At 45.0% G+C, this 20773-nt stretch overlaps 1 protein-coding gene and 1 pseudogene across 1 annotated transcript in view; both read left to right on the forward strand.

Moving 5' to 3' along the window:
* The window catches only part of LOC140189847 (histone H2AX-like), an 836563-nt pseudogene that overhangs the window by 541488 nt on the left and 274302 nt on the right, over positions 1–20773 (forward strand).
* LOC140189844 (immunoglobulin superfamily member 1-like) overlaps positions 19087–20773 on the forward strand; it is a 78344-nt gene continuing 76657 nt past the window's right edge. The window contains exon 1 of the mRNA XM_072246150.1: positions 19087–19206. Within this exon, the coding sequence (XP_072102251.1) occupies positions 19176–19206 (31 nt within the window). The 5' untranslated portion in view covers positions 19087–19175. The remainder of the gene's footprint in view (positions 19207–20773) is intronic.

Here is a 20773-nt window from a genome sequence, read left to right on the forward strand (position 1 = left end):
TATCAAGAGCAAGTATCGCTTGGCCCTCCATCCCTCCCGAATGCCGTGGTGTGGGTTGAGTTGGGGTGGTGATAATTTCTCTTACCCTAACACACGCAGTAGTCGTTTGGTATCATCAGATATCGTGACCATTTATGCTGACCAGTCAAGCACGTGTTTACTGGCATTGCCTTTAAGCGAACACTACAGGGGCAGCAGATGTTCAACAGTTCGTGGAATGATGCCGTGATAGAAACACCATTCCTAAAAACACCTCGAAAAAATCTGCAGCTGCTGGAAATTCAAAGCAGCATACACAAACTGCTGGTAGAACTCAGCAGACTAGACAGCATCTTTGGAAATGAGTAAACAGTCGACGTTTCCTACTGAGACCCTCAATCAGGACCCGTGTTGGCTTCAAGGGTCCTGATGAATGTTTTCCGCACGAAACGGCAATGAATTCTTCTCCATAAATGTTGCCTCAGCTGCCGAGTTCCTCCGGCATTTTGTGTGTGTTCCTAAAACCGGTTATAGTGTTTCAGTGATGCGGGGCGGTGAGAAATACGTTAAAGGGACTACTTTTGATGGGAAGGATTCCGCACTTTATTCAGAGATGCGATGGCTGAGAAAGTCAATAGTTGACAACCTAGACCGGCATTTAGTAAGGCTTATATTCAACCTACTTGGATTAAGCGCTCGAAAAGTGTGGGGAGATCAGATGTGTTTTTGGATTTAGATGCACTAAGGACAAATATGTCATCCACGTAAACAAAAGTAAAGACTCATTCTTTTTATACAGAGTCCATCAGCCGTTGGAAGTGTGCCCTGCACTTTTCAGCCCAGACGGCATGCGCAGAAACTCAAAGAGACCAAAAGAGGGTTATCATAACCGTTTTGGGAATGTCTTCCGAGCATCCTGGTACGTGATGGTAGCTCCAGACTAAGTCGACTTTGGAAAAAATTCTTTCCGGTTAAACCTGCCGAAAAGTCCTGGATCTATGGAACCGGGTAAACGTTGGCTAAGGCGTTGGTAATCGCCGCCCACCATCGGACTTAGATGGCGTGGCGAAGCCCAGTGGCTATTCAAACGGTGTACAATGCCAAGCTTTTCCAGATTGGCAAACTTGGCCTCAGCGGTTGCTGTCTTTTCTACGTCCAGTCTATTCGCGCGGGAATGGTCTGGCGGGCCAGATGTGGAAATGTGGTGCTTGACCCCATGTTTTGTGACTGTAGTGGAGAATGTAGACTTAGTAAGGTTTGGAATTTGCGCAGCAGTCGAGTAAACTTACGACCGTAGTGCATGACCTTGACAGAATCGTTGTGGTAATTTACTAGAAGGCAGGGTAATGACCCAACGTTCCTGACATCCATAAGGTCTTAAGCACCACTAACTGTCATTGGGCCCAGTGGAAATCTGTACCGAGTTATGGTCGCTCTGGCATTTTAACCAGGAAGAAGCTCCATGAGTAACGTTGCACGTTTACACAGAGCGTCACTCCTCCTGTCCCGTAAGTCTAGATTCTGCTGTCGTTGGTGACCTCCAGCGAAGTTTCGTCGCCCTTTACCTTCTAACCAATAGGCGGAGTTGGCAGCATATTCATTTGAACACCGGCGTGCCACAGGGCGAGTTGACCTGAGCGGGTGTGTCATATAAAAAAAAACAGATGTTCCTGGCAGCTGGAACCATGGTGTTCACAGACCTCTGATGCCCCAATGCGCTGGCGCTGTCGAAGCTTCAAGGCGATCGGTAGTTCTCGCGTCCCCAAAGCGAGCGTGGTAAAAGCAGAGACCATGCATTGTCTGTTTCGCAGCTGCAGGCGTGTTTAAGTTGGAGGCTTTGCTGACCGTTCTTAGCGTGGTAGGAAAAGGAGGAGGAATGTTGCGTCTCCTTCTGGCACAGTGTAAACTAACGCGTAATTTAGAAAGCTCCCTATAGTCCTTCGCGGCTGCATTAGCGAGAGTATGCGAACTTGATCCGGCATTTGCTGCATGAAGAGTTCTTGAAAAGAAAACAAGGACAGCGATTTACCAGGAGAAACAGCATATGGTCCATTCGAGCCAAAGCAGGGCAAGAAGATCAACTGTTTGCGCGTTCAGATTACGATAGTCTAAATGTCCGTAAAAGGTTTGTTTTCAGCGATCGGTATTTATTGTGTCGAGGCGGGTGTTGAAGCAAACTCGCCACTGTCGCAGCCGTGGAATTGCTGAACGACGCCACCACATGTTAGAATTCAGGTCCCCGGCGGAGATTTCTTGCAGAGTTAACTGGGTCTCAGCTTGTCCGAACCATGCGATTGAATTTTGCTCCCAAATCTCCGGCAGTTTCAAAGCCACTGCGTTGGCCGATAAATTCAAAAACTGACGTCTGATCATCGGGGTCAGCAATATATGTTTAAGCAGATAAAACAAAGTGATGCGTTTTATATTTAACGAAACTCGTAACACATTTTGTTGAAAAAATAACCAGCACAACAAAAGCGTTCTATAAAGCTGTTTAACGTAATAAAGTCGTCACTTCAGAGCAGCCTCTTAAAGCGAAACCGGAACTCAATGTTTGTGGTTGTGAATTATGTATATTTCTTCCAATTGCAGTATACTACACAAGCAACTGCATTTTGCTGCCAGACCTCCGACAGTTTCAAAGAGACTGCGTTGGCCGAAATGTTCAAAACCTGCAGCATCGGGGTCACCAAAGTAAGCTTTCGCAAATAAACTGGCGTGAGGCATCCAATGTTCAAGAAAAAAAAAGCAAAACAACTCATTTATTGTACTCCAAACAATCAACACAAAACTCGGTAACAGAACTTCACGCATTTACGTCATCACGTCAGACTAGCCTCTTTAGGTGAACTTCGGTGATCGTGAATTAAGTACGTACGCTCCAATTCCTCTGCAGTGGGAGCAAGTGGGGGAGGGAGTAGAGGCGGGCACAAGAATGGTATATACAACTCATAGAGGGCGTCAGGTAAATAGAGAGCGGGAAATTGAGCGAGAGAGAAAGAGTGGCAGTGACAGAGAAAGAGGGACAAGGATGGAGCGAGAGAAGGAGGTCGAGAGACGGGTGAGATTGATAAAATAATGTTCTCACTCCACGAGGGTCGTTGGCCCGAGGGATAGCAGATGGAGCTTTGTTCAGAGACGTCCGGGGTTTTGCATCTTGGAAAGTCAAACCAGGGCCAAACTAGGATAGAAAGTGTCAAGGTTCTAGGGAATGTTGTGGCACAGAAAACACAAAAGGTTCCAGTACATCTGTCTCTAAACGAGAAGGTACAGATCGACAGAGCAGTGAAGAAGCAGTGAATTTGGTGCACTGAGCTTTATCTGCCGTGACACTCAGCATATGAGTAGGGATTTCATTTTACATCTGAACAAGACATTCGTGAGATCGCACGGAGTATTGTATGCAGACGTGTTTGCACATGGAGATTGCTAGGGAGGCAATCGCGAAGTACATTGTGACAGAGAGGTGATGAGTGAGAAATAGAATGTAAAAGAGAGAGAGAGAGGTGAGAGACTGTGGATTGGTATAGTATGTGTGTGTGTGTGTGAAGGAGAGAAGCTAAAGGAGACTATAAGGTCCCAGAGAAGGAAAATCGAGGCCCTTGGTGCAGGAGTGCGGAGTGTATGTGCGAGTCTCTGCTGGGGGAGAGACCGATATTCATTAGGGTTGCTCAGTACCGATTTCTGTCTTTAACAGGAATGGGTGATGGGGAGATAATCGTTTCAGAAACAGGGTCACTGATGGATGACAGATGTCCTTTTGAACAGAGTTGAGAGAGAATCTCTTTAACACAGTCCCCAACAAGGGAGAGAAACTCTCCTGCCAGGCAAATGTGCAAGACTCATAAATCTACTGGCGCTTCTGATGTAGGAGAGACTCCGACTTTAACATAGATTGTTGATGTGTCACGCATTCCATTTTAACAGGGTCACTGATATCAGAGAGTTGCCCATCACACAAGAGTTTTTGATAGGGGATATATTGCCCTCTTTAACAGGACGTGCGGTCTTGTGAAATTCCAGTTTCAGGGGCGTCGCGGCTAGGGGGAGTCTCAGGATCACAAGGGCCTCTGATAGGGTGAGTAATTCCCTAAGTAACAGGTATCCCTGATTGACAAGAGAATTCCTCTGCAGCTACTTTCCATTATAGGAAGAGATCTGATTTCTCACAGTGGACCGGATAACAGAGGGTCTCCCTTTAACAAGAGTGTTTCTTTAACAGCCATTTTTGCTGTGGGAATGTCAGGTAGAGTGAAGATTCCATCTTTAGCAGGAGTCTCTGAGCAGATGGGGTTCGTCGTATGTTGGAAAAACATTTGCAAATGGATTGCAAAGTTCGGAGAAAAAACCCAACACATCATACAGAGTTTCCTCTGTTCTTGTTCCACTGAAGAGAGCATTACAGTCCGCGTTTGAGAGTTGCGAAAAGAACACCGATCCTTCCCGGAAGCAAATGAGATACACTGAGGAAGCTGGGGGCGTGGGCACGGAGGTTGCTGTTAGCTGGTTGGCTCGAACAGTTTGGAGACGTGCTGCGTTGCTCTATGACTCAAAACAAACCCTGACGTTACATAAAGATGTGCACACCTCCATTCACGGTGATTTTTCACCTGGATTTTCCCTGAAACCTCAGGAGAAGATCTGACTCCAGAGGCAAAATCACACGATTTTTAGATAAACCAGATTAACAATGGCTTCAGAAAGTTTCCAGACGACTGCTCTACAATAGCATCAACATAATTAATCGCATCTCGGGTCTCTATACTGCAGCGTATGCTTAAAATATGATTGTCAGGAACTCGTCCTAACGGAAAAACTATAAATACACGTAAGGGACTAAATTCTATCTGCGTGGGCTGTTTCTAGCCTTCTGGTTGCATTTTAGCCCCGCCCTATTTATATAAGGTAATCCGGTAAGGAGCGGGGCATGGAAGGATGAGAATGTCCTTATCAACTTGTGTCTGGTGCTGGCGAAATCAGCCATCGGTGGGTCTTGGAAACGCGTGGCGGGAGGCTCTGCCCGGTTAGACTTCCTAGCAATGTTTAGGGGATATATTTCTTGCCCGGGTAAATATTGAGAAGGAACACGAGGTGTCCACAGCGACCATAAGGGCGTTCCGAGACCGTTGGGCTCCGCGGGAGATTATTGCCATCATTGACAGAGATGGAAACATTTTAGTTTAATGTGAATTGTCCATTTGTAGTGTAGTATTTGTGCTCGTCACTGGTTTGCATATATGTCGCACTGAATTTGTAATAAAGATATTTTGTATATTAAAAAGGTTTGAAATTCAACTGTGAAGGAAAAGCTTGAAGTCGGAAAGGTCAGAATAATAAATATAATACACACAGAGTAATGGGATGTAATCATGCCTCTACTGACGTTTCGAATAAAAGGTGCCATTACTTGTCCAGAGGAAATTTCACCCCCAGCTGTTCAACCTTTCCCTGAATTTACTTTGTATTACAACATAAATAAACGTATTGGTGTAGGTACTGAGGAGCCGTGACATTCCGGCTGCGGCATCAGTTATGTAGTAATAGCCGGTAGGGCTGGTTACATATGATATCTTTGCAATGATCGTAAAGAATTGAAAGACAACCTGTGTTACCCACAGCAAAAATAAAACCTCCCATGATACCGAAGAGCAGCAGATGGATTTCCTGCGGTTCTCCTGCTCGGGGTTCTCGCTTTCCTTTTCCCAAAGCCCCCGGCGTACTCTGTTGTCGGCGACAACCGGTGTGGCCGTCTACACGTTGAGCAGCAGGATCAGAGAGAACGGAACACAAGTGGCTAACGTGCGGTGAATGAGAACATATGCGACCCACGCAAAAGAAAAGTTCGTAACACGGTACGAAGGAAAGATTATGAAACACGTAGGAAAGTTCGTACACAAACCATCGCGGTTCACTCTCCAAACAGTCCAGCAAGTTCACTGTCGTTATAACCACAGTCGCCGTTCTTGCAGTGCAATTTTTTTTTCAGCTTCTCAGGACAAGTGGCCACCAACTGATCGAAGGTGAAGGCGACTGTCAGCCAAACAGAGCGCGGTGATGGTAAACACCAGGAAATAGATGGAAGCTCAAACGAGAGTAATACTTAGGAATGTATACCGGAAATAGATTAGTGTAGTCCATTTCGAAAACGGATCGGTGACTATGACCAGGAGTTCGGGCGCGTTATGGTCACCAGGTAGCCGGTGATGCTCTTGGAGTGACCGCACTTCCCTCGGCTCAAGATCACAATCGCCAGCAAGTTGAGTGTAGTAGAGGGAAAAGAAAGGTGGCAAGTATTCGACAGACACGGATAGGTAGAATCAACTTGCTACTCACCGGGAACTGTAAAATTACTATCATTGATTATACGATGGTAGTATCCCACTCTCCAAGGTTAGCCATTGAATTTCCCACTATACATTGCATGCTGCACCAGGATGTACCTACACCTCAGGGACTGCAGCGGTTCCAGAAGGCAGCTGATCACCGTCTCAAGAGCAACAAGGGACGGACAATAAATGCTGTCTTAACAGGCGACGCCTACATCCCATAAAGGAATAAATAATAAAAACAAAGATCTCAGTTAAATTGCGGAGGGCCGAGCAGCGCTAATGCGCATGCTCCTTTTCCAAGGCAGGGAGAATCAAGAACATGAAGACGTAGCTTAAGGTGAGATGATAGAGACTTAACAGGAACGCAAGGATCGACTTTATTCACACAGGGGAGTGGTCCGTATATAGAATTAACGTCCAGTGAAACTGGTACTGAACAATAACTGGAAGGTATTTGGACAAATATATGTATAGGAAACGTTTAGAAAGACCCTGGTTACATGCGATAAATTTGAACTATCTGAGATGGGAATCTTGATTCACTTGGATCAGTTTAGAGAAATAGTCCATTTCCGTGCCGGATAATTCGTTACACTTTGATTGTGTGACTCTATTAAACCACTAGCCACTGCTCCACCTGCCGTGGTTAGTGGATGGATATAACACAGGGCTCATTTTTGTTGCCACTTCATTAGAACAGACTGACCTACTGTGTAATCGACAACACGTAACAGGAAAGTACTCACAAAGACGGTGGCCCGGTAGCAACCCATTTCAATTCTACTTCCTATGCCCATTCCGACATGCCAGTCCATGGACCCCGCCGCAGTTACAAGGCCACACTAAGGCGGGAGGAACAACACCTTACATTCCGTCTGGGTAGCCTCCAACGTGAAGGCATGAACATCGATTTCTCGAACTTCCGGTATTTGCTATTCCCATTCCCATTTCCTTCTTTCACCTTCTATCCTTCCCCGCCAATCAACTTCCTTTGGTGCTACTCATCTTCCCTTTCTTCCATGGCCTTCTACTCTCTCCCATCATATTCCCCATTCTCCACCCCTTTATCTCTTTCATCAAACAACCTCCCAGCTCTGTACTTCACCACCCCCTGCGGGTTTCACTTATCACCTTGAGTTTCTTCTTCCCCACCGCCCCTCCCCACATTCTTGCTCTGACTTCTCATTTTTTTCCAGTCCCGATGAAGGGTCTCGGCCTGAAACGTCGACGGTTGACTCTTTTACATAGATGCCGACTAGCCTGCCGAGTTCCTATAGCATTTTGTGTGTGTTACAGGGAAATAACCACGTTCCAATCCCACAGTTAACATATCACACATGGCACATTACCCTTACGGCAATCACTCTCACCCCTGTATAGAGATCACGTTCATCCGAAGCCTCCCTGCCGCCTGCAATTCTGTTAAACTAACGAATATTCTTCAGTTGCACTTTCCTACTCTGACGGAGGACTCTCAACCTATAGCTCTCAGTGACCTCCTGAGCATTGCTGCATTACCTGTTTTTATTTTGTATCCCTCCTGCCATCTGGCAAAAGGCACCGAAGCATTCGGGCTCTCACGAACAGACAATGTAACAGTTTCTTCCCCCAAGCCATCAGACTCCTCAATACCCAGAGCCCGGACTAACACCAACCTACTGCCCTCTGCTTTACCTATTGTCTTGTTTATTATTTACTGTAATGCCTGCACTGTTTTGTGCACTTTATGCAGTCCTGGGTAGGTCTGTAGTTTAGTGTCGTTTTTGTGTTGTTTTACGTAGTTCAGTGCAGTTTCTTGCATTGTTTCGGAAGCACCATAGTTCTGAAGAATGTTGTCTCGTTTTTACTGTGTACTGTACCAGCAGTTATGGTCGAAATAACAATAAAAAGTGACTTGACGTGACGTTTCACAGAATTATTTCGCTATTATTGTTTATGCATGACCAACGCTGAACATTCCGGACATGCTTCCTCTGCATATGTGATAACACTCGCTGTAGAGAATAATTTATACCGCTAGATGGCGGAATCACGCGCTTCTGAAAGCGCCAGCATCGTTCTTTTCTGTGAGAACATCCATTGCTATTTCTGGATCTATTCCAACAGATAGGTCTCACGCGGCTATTAAAAAAACGATACGACATTATTTTTTAACTTAATTCACCAGCATCTACAATAACTACTTTCCCAGGGCGTGGAGAATTAAGACCCTGAGGACATAGCTTAAGGTTTGACGGCTAAGAATTAACAGAACTGTAAGGGTCAACAGGGTCAACTTTATACACACAGGGAGTGGTGCGTACATAAAATAACATTCTGACGAAACTGGCTGTGGCAGGTACTGAACAATAACTGAAAGGATTTTGTTGTGGAAAAGTTTAGAAGGATCTGCGTCAAACGCGAGCCATTCGAATAATCGAAGATGGGAAGCTTGATTCATTCAGCTCAGTTTAGAGAAATTGTCTTTCTCCGTGCCAGATCATTCAATAACCTTTGATTGCGTGACCCTATTAAACCACTCACCGCTGTTCCACTTGCAGTGTTTAGTGGATGGATATGACAGAGGGCAGATGTCGGTTTCCCCCCTTCATTAGAACAGACTGATTTACTGTGCAATTATTAACACATGTCAGGGAAGTACTCACAAAGATGGTGGTCCAGTCGCCATCTATTTCAATTCTACCTCCCATTTCCATTCCGACATGTCAGTCCATTGCCTCCTCTACTGCCACGATGAGGCCACACTCAGGTTGGAGGAGCAGCACCTTGTATGCCGTCTGGGTAGCCTGCGAACTGGCAGCATCGATTTCTAAAATTTCCTTTAATTGCCCCCACCCCCACTTGCAGCATTTCCATCTCTATTTCTCACTCTCGCCTTGTATCCTTACCTGCTTATCACCTCCCTCAGGTGCTCCTCCCTCTTCCCTGTTTTCATGGTCTTCTACCCTGTTCTGTCATGATCCCCCATCTCTATCCTTTTATTCATTTGTCAACTTCTCAGCTCTTTACTGCACGCTTTCTCCTCTCCCAGTTTCACCTGTTACCTACCACCTTGTACTTTTTCCTCCCTTCCGCCCACCTTCTTGCTTTAACTTCTCATCTTTTTCTTTCCAGTCCTGATGAAGGTTCTCGGCCTGAAACATCGACGGTTGACTCTTTCACATAGATGTTTCTGGCCTGCCGAGATTCTCCAGCATTTTGTGTGGGTTACAGGGAAATACTCAACTAGTTTGTAATCTCACAGTTAACATGTCACATATTGAACGTTACCCTTACGGCAATCACTCTCACCTCTGTACAGGGATTACGTTCGTCCTAAACCTCCTTACCGCTTGCAATTCTTTTAAACATAAAGAATATTATTCAGTTGTCTTTCCCTGCTCCGACAGAGGGCCTTTAACCTGTAATACTGCGTGACATACTGAGTGTTGTTGTATTTCTTGCTTTTATTTTGTATTCCAGTGTCTGAACCTAATTTTTCGCTTTTGTGGATTATGCATGGCCCACACTGAACATTTCTGACTTCCCTCTTTGCATGCATGGTAACACTCGCTGTAGAGAATAGTCATTACCGCTAGAGGGCGGAAGTTCTCAATTATTGACATGCCGACCATAGAGTTCATGTCTGTCCTACTCCCATTCACCAGCAAGTATTCTTATTGAATTGCTGATTATGATATTTCATAAACATCGCGAGAATCTCCCTTTGTGCCATCCATCAGGCAGTGTGCTCCATATTCATGACTCGCTCCTTAGCATTCATAGGTATCACCATTACTCGATATTCACGGGAGACTGTCAATTGGAAAATGACCATATGTACAACGTGGCGATAATCGCAGGTCAGAGGCCAAAAATCCTACAAATAGTCGGGGCTCTTTCACCCTCCTCCACACTCTCGATCTTCCGATCAATTACGTGTTCTCCCCGCCGGTTCAATTTTCTCAACTCTACCCTTTATTCCACAGTCCACTGGCTTATCATATTAGATTCCATCTTTTTCAGACCTGATCCCCTTCAATGTACAACCTCCCGACTTCTTTCGTCATTCTAGCTCTCCCTCCTCAACTTCTGATCCCCTGTTCCCCTCTCATTTGGATTCTCCTGCCACCTGTCTTGCTTCAACTTGCCCACAACCTTGTTTGCACTGGCAACCCCCACCCCACATAGTTTCCTGAAAGGTCTCGACCCGAAACGTCGACTGTCTATTTCCCTGCAATACATACTAAATGCTGGAAGAGCTCAGCAGACCAGACAGCATCTATGGAAAAGAATAAACACTCCAAGTTTCGGGTCGAGACATTTCATCCTCCAGTATTTTATGTGTGTTGCTTGGACTTCCAGCATCTGCAGACTTCCATTTCTTGTCTATTCCCTCCCTTGATGCTGCCTGGCCGGCAGAGTCCCTGCAGGATATTGTGTAATTTTCCCCCCGTGCGAGTCAGACATGTATAAACCACAATTCCGAAGTCGGTCAAAGCAAATGTTATCAACGTACATATATATCGTCATATACAACCCTGAGATTAATTTTCTTGCGTCATTCGCAGTAAATGCAAAAAAAACATAGTCAAACCAAGAAACAAAGTACACACAATGAAAGACGGACAAACAAACAATGTGCAGAAGGCAACAAACTGTGCAAACACAGAACAACAACACAATAGTATTCATTAATAAATAAGCAAGAACTATCGAGAATATAAGATGACGCGTCCCTGAAAGTTGATCCGTAGGTTGTGGGATCTCTACTGAGGTGAGGGAAGTTAAGTGAAATTGTCCCCTCTGGGTCTAGAGCCTGATGTTTGAGTGTTAATAACTGTTCCCGAATCTGGAGGGGCTGGACCTAAAGCTCCATTTGTAGGCTTTTCCGTTCAAGCCCATTGGTGTTTCCATGCCAGACCGTGATACACCAGTGATGGAATTATCTTTACTTGTCTGAATGAGTGCAGCTTCAACATTTCTCAGAACTTCGACACCACTCATCACATTGCAATCGCTTCATGGGAAACCTATCCACAGTCACTCGAGCAGTGACGCTCCAAGGTCACTTGAAGCTGCTAATTTTCTCAGCCTGAAACAGCGATTATTATCTATTGTTTTCAGGGATTCGAGAATAGCATTCCTATATTTTCTTTCGCGTTTTTGTCCACGCTCGGCGCACATTCATGCTAGTTGTTTGTACTTGACCTCGTGAGATCTAATTCTCTTCATCGAATGTACGTGAGCAAAGAATTTCGTTCAGAGCAATGCTCTGCGGTATCGTGTCATTAGTGTATATATCAAAAGCTAGAAGAAGGATACTTCTCAGAGTGTGGATGTTACCGTTCGTCCCATAATTGGATATCCAGTAATATATCGGACTGAAAATATATACTATCCTCCTATATCCTGCGATTACAGTAACTGGAATTTCGAGTAATGCGCCATCTTAAGACTGATGTAATAGATGTGTTACCATGTTGAGATTGCTATTCCTGCGCGATTTCTTTTCTCTTTTCCCAGAGTTTTTCCTCAGTGCTTACGCTTAGATGAAAAAAAACGTCTTTACATTGATGCTTATTGCGCAATGTACGGTGTCAAACATCTTCTCACTTCTCTGTTCCCTTACGTCAGTATAGCTGCTGTTTATTGTCTGTGGTAACCGCACTGAATCAGTATCGATGTAACGATCAGTAATTGGCGTCCCTGCAGCTAATAGTTGGTTTATCTTGAGGAATAACGATCAGAAACGGGGCGCCACGGTAGTGTAGCAATTAGTGCGACGCTATTGCCATGAGATCATAAGACACAGAAGCAGAATTAAGCCAGTTGGCCCATCGAGTCATGGAATAAATAACACAGAACCTGCCCCTTGACCTAACTGAAACACAAGGAAATCTGCAGATGCTGGAATTTCAAGCAACACACATAAAAGTTGCTGGTGAACGCATCAGAACTGGCAGCATCTCTAGGAAGAGGTACGGTCGACGTTTCTGGCTGAGATACTGCCTGGCCTGTTGTGTTCACCAGCAACTTTTATGTTAGTTCCTTGACCTAACTCGTCTGCTCTGACGGGGATAACTATCCAAGCTCTTCCAATCGGACGGAATTCTGTTTGCAGAGATTTCGTTGCATCCAGAGTCGTGGCTGAAGTTTAAAATGTTAATTACAGCTGATTCCAGCACTTGCTTTGACATCTTCACCATGTTAACCTACTCGTCTTCCTGATTCCCCTGGCGCACACTGTATCTTTTCCATGTGTCTTTAGATCTATCTTTTCTGTTACGACGGGAAGAAAAAGATTAAACGGATGTGCCAGATCTCCGCCCCTCATGCATTCATAAACCTCTACAAGGTCACTCCTCATCCTCCTCAGCTTCCTGGAGAGCAATCTCAACCTATCCAGTCGCTTTTGATAATTCATTGGCTCCGGATCATGTAACATCCTCGTGAAGCTTTTCTTCCATCTTTCTAGATTCTCCGAATCTCGGACTTCAGGAGAGAACAATATTGCTAGTCGAGCGGAAATGAATTATTGTCTGTGTAGGTGAATTACGTTAAAGCTTCATCTCGTATCGTCATTTTATATCCGCGTGCATCATATCAAGTAACGTCAATATCAAGTAACATCGCACTACCGCCATCAAGGGAACGCTACAGGAGCCCGAAGACCCATACTCCACGCTTTATGAACAGCTTCATCCCCACTGCCGTCCGATTTCTGAACAGTCCAAAAAATTGTGAGCACGTCATTGCTATTTTTCATTTGCACTATTAATTTACTTACTCTTCTTTACCTGTCTAGTACTCTCAGAGACTACTAGTCAGGTATATGGAGGAATTTAAGGTGGGGGGTTATATGGGAGGCAGGGTTTGAGGGTCGGCACAACATTTTGGGCTGTAGGGCCTGTAATGTGCTGTATTATTCTATGCTCTATATTCTTTGTAACATATAGCATTTTTCTTATGTCTTCCATAGTAATGAAGCCACATATCAACACTTTTTCGGACAGAGTTCAGAGTGGATGATATATACTCATATCTATTGGAAACTCAATATAGATTTATTTATAACTATAAAAGTGTCCCTCATGTCTATCAGAGCGGTATGGCTTTCAGTTAGATTTACATTAGATAATATGTCATTGGGAAAATAGGAAGCAATGATAGAAAACTCTGATAGAATAGACGGACTGAATGGTCTCCCTCTCTGCCATGAGGATCTGTGACCTGTTTCAATGATTTTGCTTCGATGAGATCGCCCTCCATTCTGTGACTAATCTTAAGTCTAAATATAATATAATTGTTACGTACCCCGTAACTGGGTTGTCAAACCAGCAGAGATGGAACATTCGTTGGAGTCTGTGATTACTAGAAACTAATAAAGTTTTTTTATTAAGAAAATAAGTAACACGGTACACTAACCGCAAGGATATAAATGGAACAGGTTAGAAATGATAGTATACACATATACACAAAAATAGGGTAATAGGAATCAACCAAGCTCTATCGCAGTCTAGGGTAAATTGTCAGTGTTAAGGTGAAGCAGAGTTCAGTTCAGTTTAGTGTGGCTCGAAGTAATCGCTGTTGTTGTACCGTTGGGGGGGGGGAGAGAGAGAAAGAGAGAGAGAGAGAGAGAGAGAGAGAGAGAGAGAGAGAGAGAGAGAGAGAGAGAGAGGGCGAGAGAGAGCGAGAGAAAGACAGAGAGAGAGATACGATTGAGGTTTCAGGCAAACCTTTCGATGCCTTCTGATCCCGTTGCGGTCACCGACTGTGACCCCTCCATTCCGGATGCGATCGTTCTTCCGTGGTGAACCAGGCACCCAGGCAAGGGCGGACACACAACAGGTTCCCACTGGTCGTACGTTTACACCCTGTGAACCTCTGACCGATTATCGCGAACCGGTCCTCCAAACTCCCACCAACTTGTGGGGCACAATGCTCTTTCCAGGGTCTCGTGGCGTGTGTGTCTGTGCCTTAACAAACCCGCTATTTTATCCTCCACTTGATGGGGTATCACCTGTCCATCAAACTTCACACTTCCTATTGTCTCAGAAGGATTGTTAATGAACAGTTTAGGTTCAAAGCAAACTGTCTGTGGCAGACGCCAACATACTGAATCGTTATCTCTCTCTTCTCTCTTTTTAGTATTTTGAATGGCTCTCCCTTTTCTCTCGTTATCTCTCTCTCTCATTAACGGTATCTGTTCTGCAGCTCTGCTTGGCTTCACACATGACATAATATAATATAATCTGCACGATATGTATCCAGCTGCAGCTCTTTACATGCGTGTTAGAGAACTGCAGCTCCATCTGGCTGACCTTCGGCTGGTACGGGAGAATGAAGATGTGGTAAATAGGAGCAAAAGTGACATAGTCACCTGTAGGTTGCAGCAGCCGTGTAGCAGGTAGTCAGAAGAGGGATAGCAAATTGAAAGACAGTACAGAATACCCTTCTGGCCATTCCCCTCATTAATAACTCTACTACTTTCGATACTGTTGCGGAAGGAGGAGCGATTGACGTCAGCAGCAACTGAGTCTCTGGTTCTTGAGTCTGGCTCTGGCTCAGAGGGGAATGGGGAAGAAAGAGACTGGAGTGGTAATGCGGTATTCCATAGTTAGAAGAGCAGACAGGAGAGTTTGTGGATATGAAGGAGACATCCCGATGGTATGTTGCCAATCAGGTGCCGGGGTCAGGGACGTCTCCGATTCGGTCCACAGCAGACAGACGGACACTGAATAACCAGAAGTCGTGGAACATGTTGGTACCAACGATATAAGTAAGAAAAGGGATGGGGTGCTGAAGCTACAACAAGGGGATTTAGGTAGAAAGCAGGACGTCATATGCAGTTTTTTCTGCATACCGTCCTGTACCACGCGTCAGTGAGAGTAAGAAAAGGATCTGTAGGCAGGTGAATGTGTGGCTGAAAAATTGGGTCAAGCCTTCGTATTTCTGGATCTCTGGGATTTTCTTTGGCAAACATCTGACCTGTACAAACAGGATCCGTTCCACATGAAATCAGGTGGGGCAGTGTTAAGCAAGTTTGCCGCAACTGTTGGATAGCGTTTAAAGAAATTGACAGGGAATTTGGAACCAGAGTGACAGGGCGGAGGACGGGGCAGTTAATATACAAATAGGTGCAGTGTGTAGTGAGACAGTGAAGAAGGATAGAAAGTTGATCCAGCAAAATTGCAGTCAGTGGGATGCGTTAAAATGGGCCTTTAATCAAAATAGTAGGTTCAACAGTTCAACGGTTTAGAAGTAAGAATCACATAACCGGAAGGAAAGTGCCGGGGAAGTTGCAAAATCTCAAGACAAAATAAATAGACGTAAAGGTTTAGAAATCGATAGGAATTTAAGCTCCGGTAACATTAAAGAAAACCGAGAACAAATACAGGACTGCATGAGTTGTATTTCAAGGCATGCAGCATACAAGGTCGATGATCTTGTAGAGCAGATAGGGACTGGCAGGTACGACTTTGTAGCCGAAACCGAGTCATGGATGAAAAAAGATCAGTAGTTGAGAGCCTAACAGGAAAGGATACATATTTTTACTAAAGATGGGCAGTTAGGCTGAGGGGAGGTGGGTGACGCTGTTGGCAAAAGATGAAACCAAACCCTTATAACAAGTTAACATGGGATAGGAAGATGTAGGATCCTTGTGGGTATTTTAAGAAGCTACAAAGTCAGTAAGACCCTCATGGTTTCCGAACAGTAGTAGGATTTGGGATACAAATTCAAACGGAAGATAGAAGACGCATGTAAAGTGGGAAATGGTGCGATAGTCACATCAAGGGTTGAAGTTTTAGGGAACTATTCGGAAAATCCAGGTGAGATACATTACAAAGAAGTATACTAAAGGCAGGATGCCACCACCGCAGCTGACAAGGGAAGTCAAACACAGCATAAAAGCAAAAGAGAGGGAAGAGAATATATCAAAATTAAGTGGGAAGCGAGAGGTTTGGGAAACATTTAAAAACCGACAGAAGACAAACAAAAGATATAAAGGAGATAAAAGATGAAACATGAAGATCAGGTGCCGATAGTGTAAATGAGGACACCAAAGTCTTTCTTTTCGCAGATACATAAAATCTAAAAGAGCTAACAGTGAATAAGCTCCTCAGACAATTCGACTGTCCTTCTGTGCACTCACTGTCATGCTCCGGTCCGTGAAGTCCACGTTCCGGTTCACGGTTCGGTCCGTGGACTCTGGACTCCGGGTCTTCCGGCTGTCCCTTGTTTCAGTTGGGCTTAATCATAGGCACCCAATGCTGGTCTTGGGGCTGGGAATATTAGTGCAACCTGTGTCTGGATCGTTGCCTGCAACCTTATCAAGTTCAACCACCGGAGCCAGACCGGAGCCTTGCCGTATTAAGATAGGGAACTGTCTATCGTTCAGTGGGAACTGTCTCTGCGCCCAAGCCTTCGCTAGGTAGGTCCGGCCGTTTGCCGCTACCTACTGTTGGGAACTGTTTCTGTGTCCACACCTTCTGTAAGTAGTCCCGGCCGTTTGCTGCTACAGAGTGTTGGGAACCGTCTCGTCGTGTTCAGCATTCTGTGCATGAGTCCCAGCCCTACGTCCTATTCTCAAGGAGGGATCCCAACTCTGTGCTCCATGGCCCTGTGTTCCTGTCTCTCAAGTTCAAGGTTCCATGTTCCCGTGCTCTAGACCAAGGCTCTGTGTTCCTGTCCTCCCCAAGACCAGGGCTCTCTGTTCTGCATTCCGGTAGTCCCAAGTCCAACGTTCTGAGGTTCCTGTCGTCCCAAGTCCAAGGCTCGGCTCTTCCTAAGTACCAAGTCAAGGCTTCCTGTTGTCGCCCTTTTCATGTGCCTCGTCCTGTGCTGGAGTTCCCTCGTCCTGTACTGGAGTTCCCTCGGGGTCTTGCCCAGGAGTCTCTCGTTCTGTCCTGTAGCCTCGCCTAGTCCTGTCTCCCAAGACCACGTCATGTCCTCGCCTAGTTCCGGAGTCCGAGCCCGAGGTTCTGGGTACTTGTCCAGTCTCTGCCTCAGAGTCCGAATCCAAACTTCGTCATGTCCTCGCCTCGAAGAACCCAAGCCATGAAGTACCCAAACCATGAAGAAGCCAAGCCATGTACAGTCCTGTAGCCACGTCATGTCCTCGTCTAGTTCCGGAGTCCGAACGCGAGTCAAGTCCCAGGTTTTGGGTCCTAGTCCAGTCTCCGGCTTGGAGTCCAAGCCCAGGCTCCTAGTTCCCAGTTCCTTCTCCTGGTCTCGCTTGCCTATCCAATGTCCTAGTCCATGTCTGTGTTCTTGTCCCAGCGCTTTGCTCACCTCCGAGCCCTGTTCAGATCAGCATTCGATACCCTGCAGTATACCAAACTGTAACATTGAATTCGACGAAAGTATTATCTACCTGCCGAACAGAGCCTACTCTATTTGGACAAGTAGGGAAGCACTGTGAGGATCATGTTTTTTTTTTGATTTATCAAGTGCTTTCAATACCATACAGCTGTCATTGTTGGGGGAGAAGCTCGGTTTAATGCAAGTTGGAACTTGCTGTGGACTGGCAGACCACAGTTTGTGCGGCTTCAGAGCTGTATGTCCGATATTGCTATAAGCACTGGGGACCCACAGGGGATTGTATTGGCTCCCTTCCTGTTTACCCAGTATATTTTAAGACTTTAGATACAACACTGAGTTATGTTATCTGAAGAGATTCTCTGATGACTCAGAAATAGTTGGATTTATAAAGGGAGGACGGGAGGATGAATACAGGGCCCTGGTGACGGACGTTGTCAAATGGTGCAAGCTGAATTTTCTGCAGATCAATATCAGTGAGACAAAGGAGATTGTGAAAGACTAAGCCTGCACTGCTCACTGTTACTATTGATGGTGAGGACGTGGATGTGGTGTGGACCTACAAGTACTTGAGGGTGCACCTGGGGATAATGGACTTGAGTAAAGCACCAACACAGAGGCTGTGTGCAAGAAGAGCGAGAGTCACCTCTACTTCCTGAAGAGATCCTTTGGAATATGCAGGACTCTCCTTCCATATTCTACCAGACTGTTTTTGCCAGGGTAATCTTCCATGCGGTGGTGTGCTGGGGTAATGACATCAACATGGATGATGCCAACAGTCTCAACAAACAGATTAGAATGGCTGGTTCTGTTATAGCAGTGGAAATGGACACACTGGAGGGTGGTAGTACGAAGGACATTACGGAATATTCTAGCAATTCTGGACAATGTTTCTCATCTTCTGCATGCCACCTTAGCTGAACAGAGGAGTTCTTTTATTAATAGACAACGACAACTGCGCCTTTCCAAAGAGCACTATCTGAGTTCATTCTTACTCTCGGCCTTTAGGCTCTATAATGAGTAAATCTATAGCCGGGCAAATGATGACCCCTCCTGTTTGACTGATTGAAATAACTATTTTAAAAATTCTTTCTACTTCTCTTCCTGTATTTGCATGTCTGTGCATTTGTAATGTTACTGTAACACTGTTATTTCCTTTGGAATCAGCAGAGTATCTATCTTTTACAACAGAGATGAGGCTGAATAGCAAACAATAGATCGTGAATCTGCGAAATTCATTGCTTGACACAGTTGTGTCTGCCAAGAGATTGGGTACATTTACATTGGATGTCGATAGGTTGTTGTCCAGTAACCAAGTCAAAGGTTCCTTGGAGACGGGAGGAGAATCGGTTTGAGAGGTATGATAAAACTGCCCAGATGGAATGGTGCGCAGACTCATTACGGCGAATTGCCTAATTCTGTACCCACTTGTGATGTCCTATGTCACGTGTTCCTTTCAGCTCCTCCCTTCTGCAGTCACATTCTTAACAATTCCTGAAAATACCAGCAGTATCAGAATCTTCTCCGCACAGAACAATTATGTGTCCAAACAGTACAAAATAGATCATGATCACCGCCGCATTGTTGCTGTTAATCGGTGAGTCGTGAAGCTATTCCATATTTGAACGGTGGTATTCAGTGCCGACAACTTACCGTGATCGTCAGCGTGAGTACGATGAAAAGTTCTGTGCAAGATATCTTAGTTCAAGTTTATGGAATGCCTCCTCTGCTGATTCACGGACAGGCATTTTAGCGCAGTTTCGCTTTTCTGCAATCTAGATACGTTCACCTGCTTCAGTTTTATTGTGTTCGTCTTACGCCCGCTGTGCTGCTTTTTTGCTACTTGTGTTTCTGTACAGAATTAAAACAAAATGAATTTTGCTACAAGATAAAATACTGAGGGTTAGTTATCGGCGAAATTAAATTCCAAAATATGGTTTGCAAAACGCTGTTAAAAATTTCCCCTGTACAATCCATAACCCATTGCATTTTGTTGGTAGAAAATGTGCATGTACAGAGCTCAAACAGGAAGAAAAGGTACAAGCTGTTTCCCACAGTCGATGGATAGTATACTCTATATTTGGCTGTGTTTGTGCTTAGCCCGTTTGTGCCTTGTGGGCACAAGTTCCTCTTTCACTGGATTACAGTTAAAACTGGTTCTGGTTAACTAATTCTGGTTAAAACTGCCTCTTTGTTTTTGACTTCTAGCTCGTTTAACATTATATCAGAAGCAGTCATTTTCACAGAGCATGTATTATTAATAATAATATTTTTTTATTCGGGTTTACCCCTTGAAACATAATTACGTGGCCTCATTTAAACTTTTTACATTACTGCTGCTGTTTCTCCTGCAAATTCATCTTCTGCCCTGTACATCTTCCATCCCTATTTTTCTGTCGCTTTACTGCGAAATGTGTATATTTGTTTTACTTTGCAAACAAATTGTTGAAGCATACAATTGCCTCAGTTTATCCGGCATGATGTGTATCTGAGGTAAAACCGCGTTTCCGTTTCAACCCTTTGTTTCTGCAGAGCAACGCAGAGGTAATGATCTTACAACAACAGCAACAATTCAGCGAGCCTCTCCATCTTCAAATCTAGCTCATTTTGGCCTATGTCCTCGGCATGTTTCATAAGCATGCTGAAAATATAGCGCAAGCACACACATACGTGTGTGCTTGTGTGTGTGTGTGTGTGTGTGTGTCTGTGTACATATAGGTATATGCATTAGTGGCTGGGGCCAGCGAAAAATCTGTAAGCCGCTGATGTCAAGAGCAGGAACTGCAAACAGGAGTAGTCCTTTCAAAGTCCAACGTCGAGCGAATGAATGTACACTCGTAGGAATAAAAGAGGCGGGAACTTGGACGGGTCAAACCCACGGTCCTGGAAGAGATGCGAATCATTCATGAAAATGTCAGGAAAATGGTCGCTATGGACCGACCTGCTAGGAGAATGCCTCAGACAGCAGGCAGGGGATATGGGTGTAAGTAAAGTGGGCCAGAGGACAAGAGACCATGGTAGGACAAGCCAGCCCAAGGGATGTACAAACGCCAGATATCAACGGTGGCCGACCTAAGAAAGTCCCAACAACGGCTAGAAATTGCAGGTCTGTGGGACGCTGGTCATGGCTGCACAAGACCAGGCTCTGAGTAACATAAGCGGAG

Source organism: Mobula birostris, chromosome 29 (genome assembly GCF_030028105.1).
Source record: "Mobula birostris isolate sMobBir1 chromosome 29, sMobBir1.hap1, whole genome shotgun sequence".
Taxonomy (NCBI): domain Eukaryota; kingdom Metazoa; phylum Chordata; class Chondrichthyes; order Myliobatiformes; family Myliobatidae; genus Mobula; species Mobula birostris.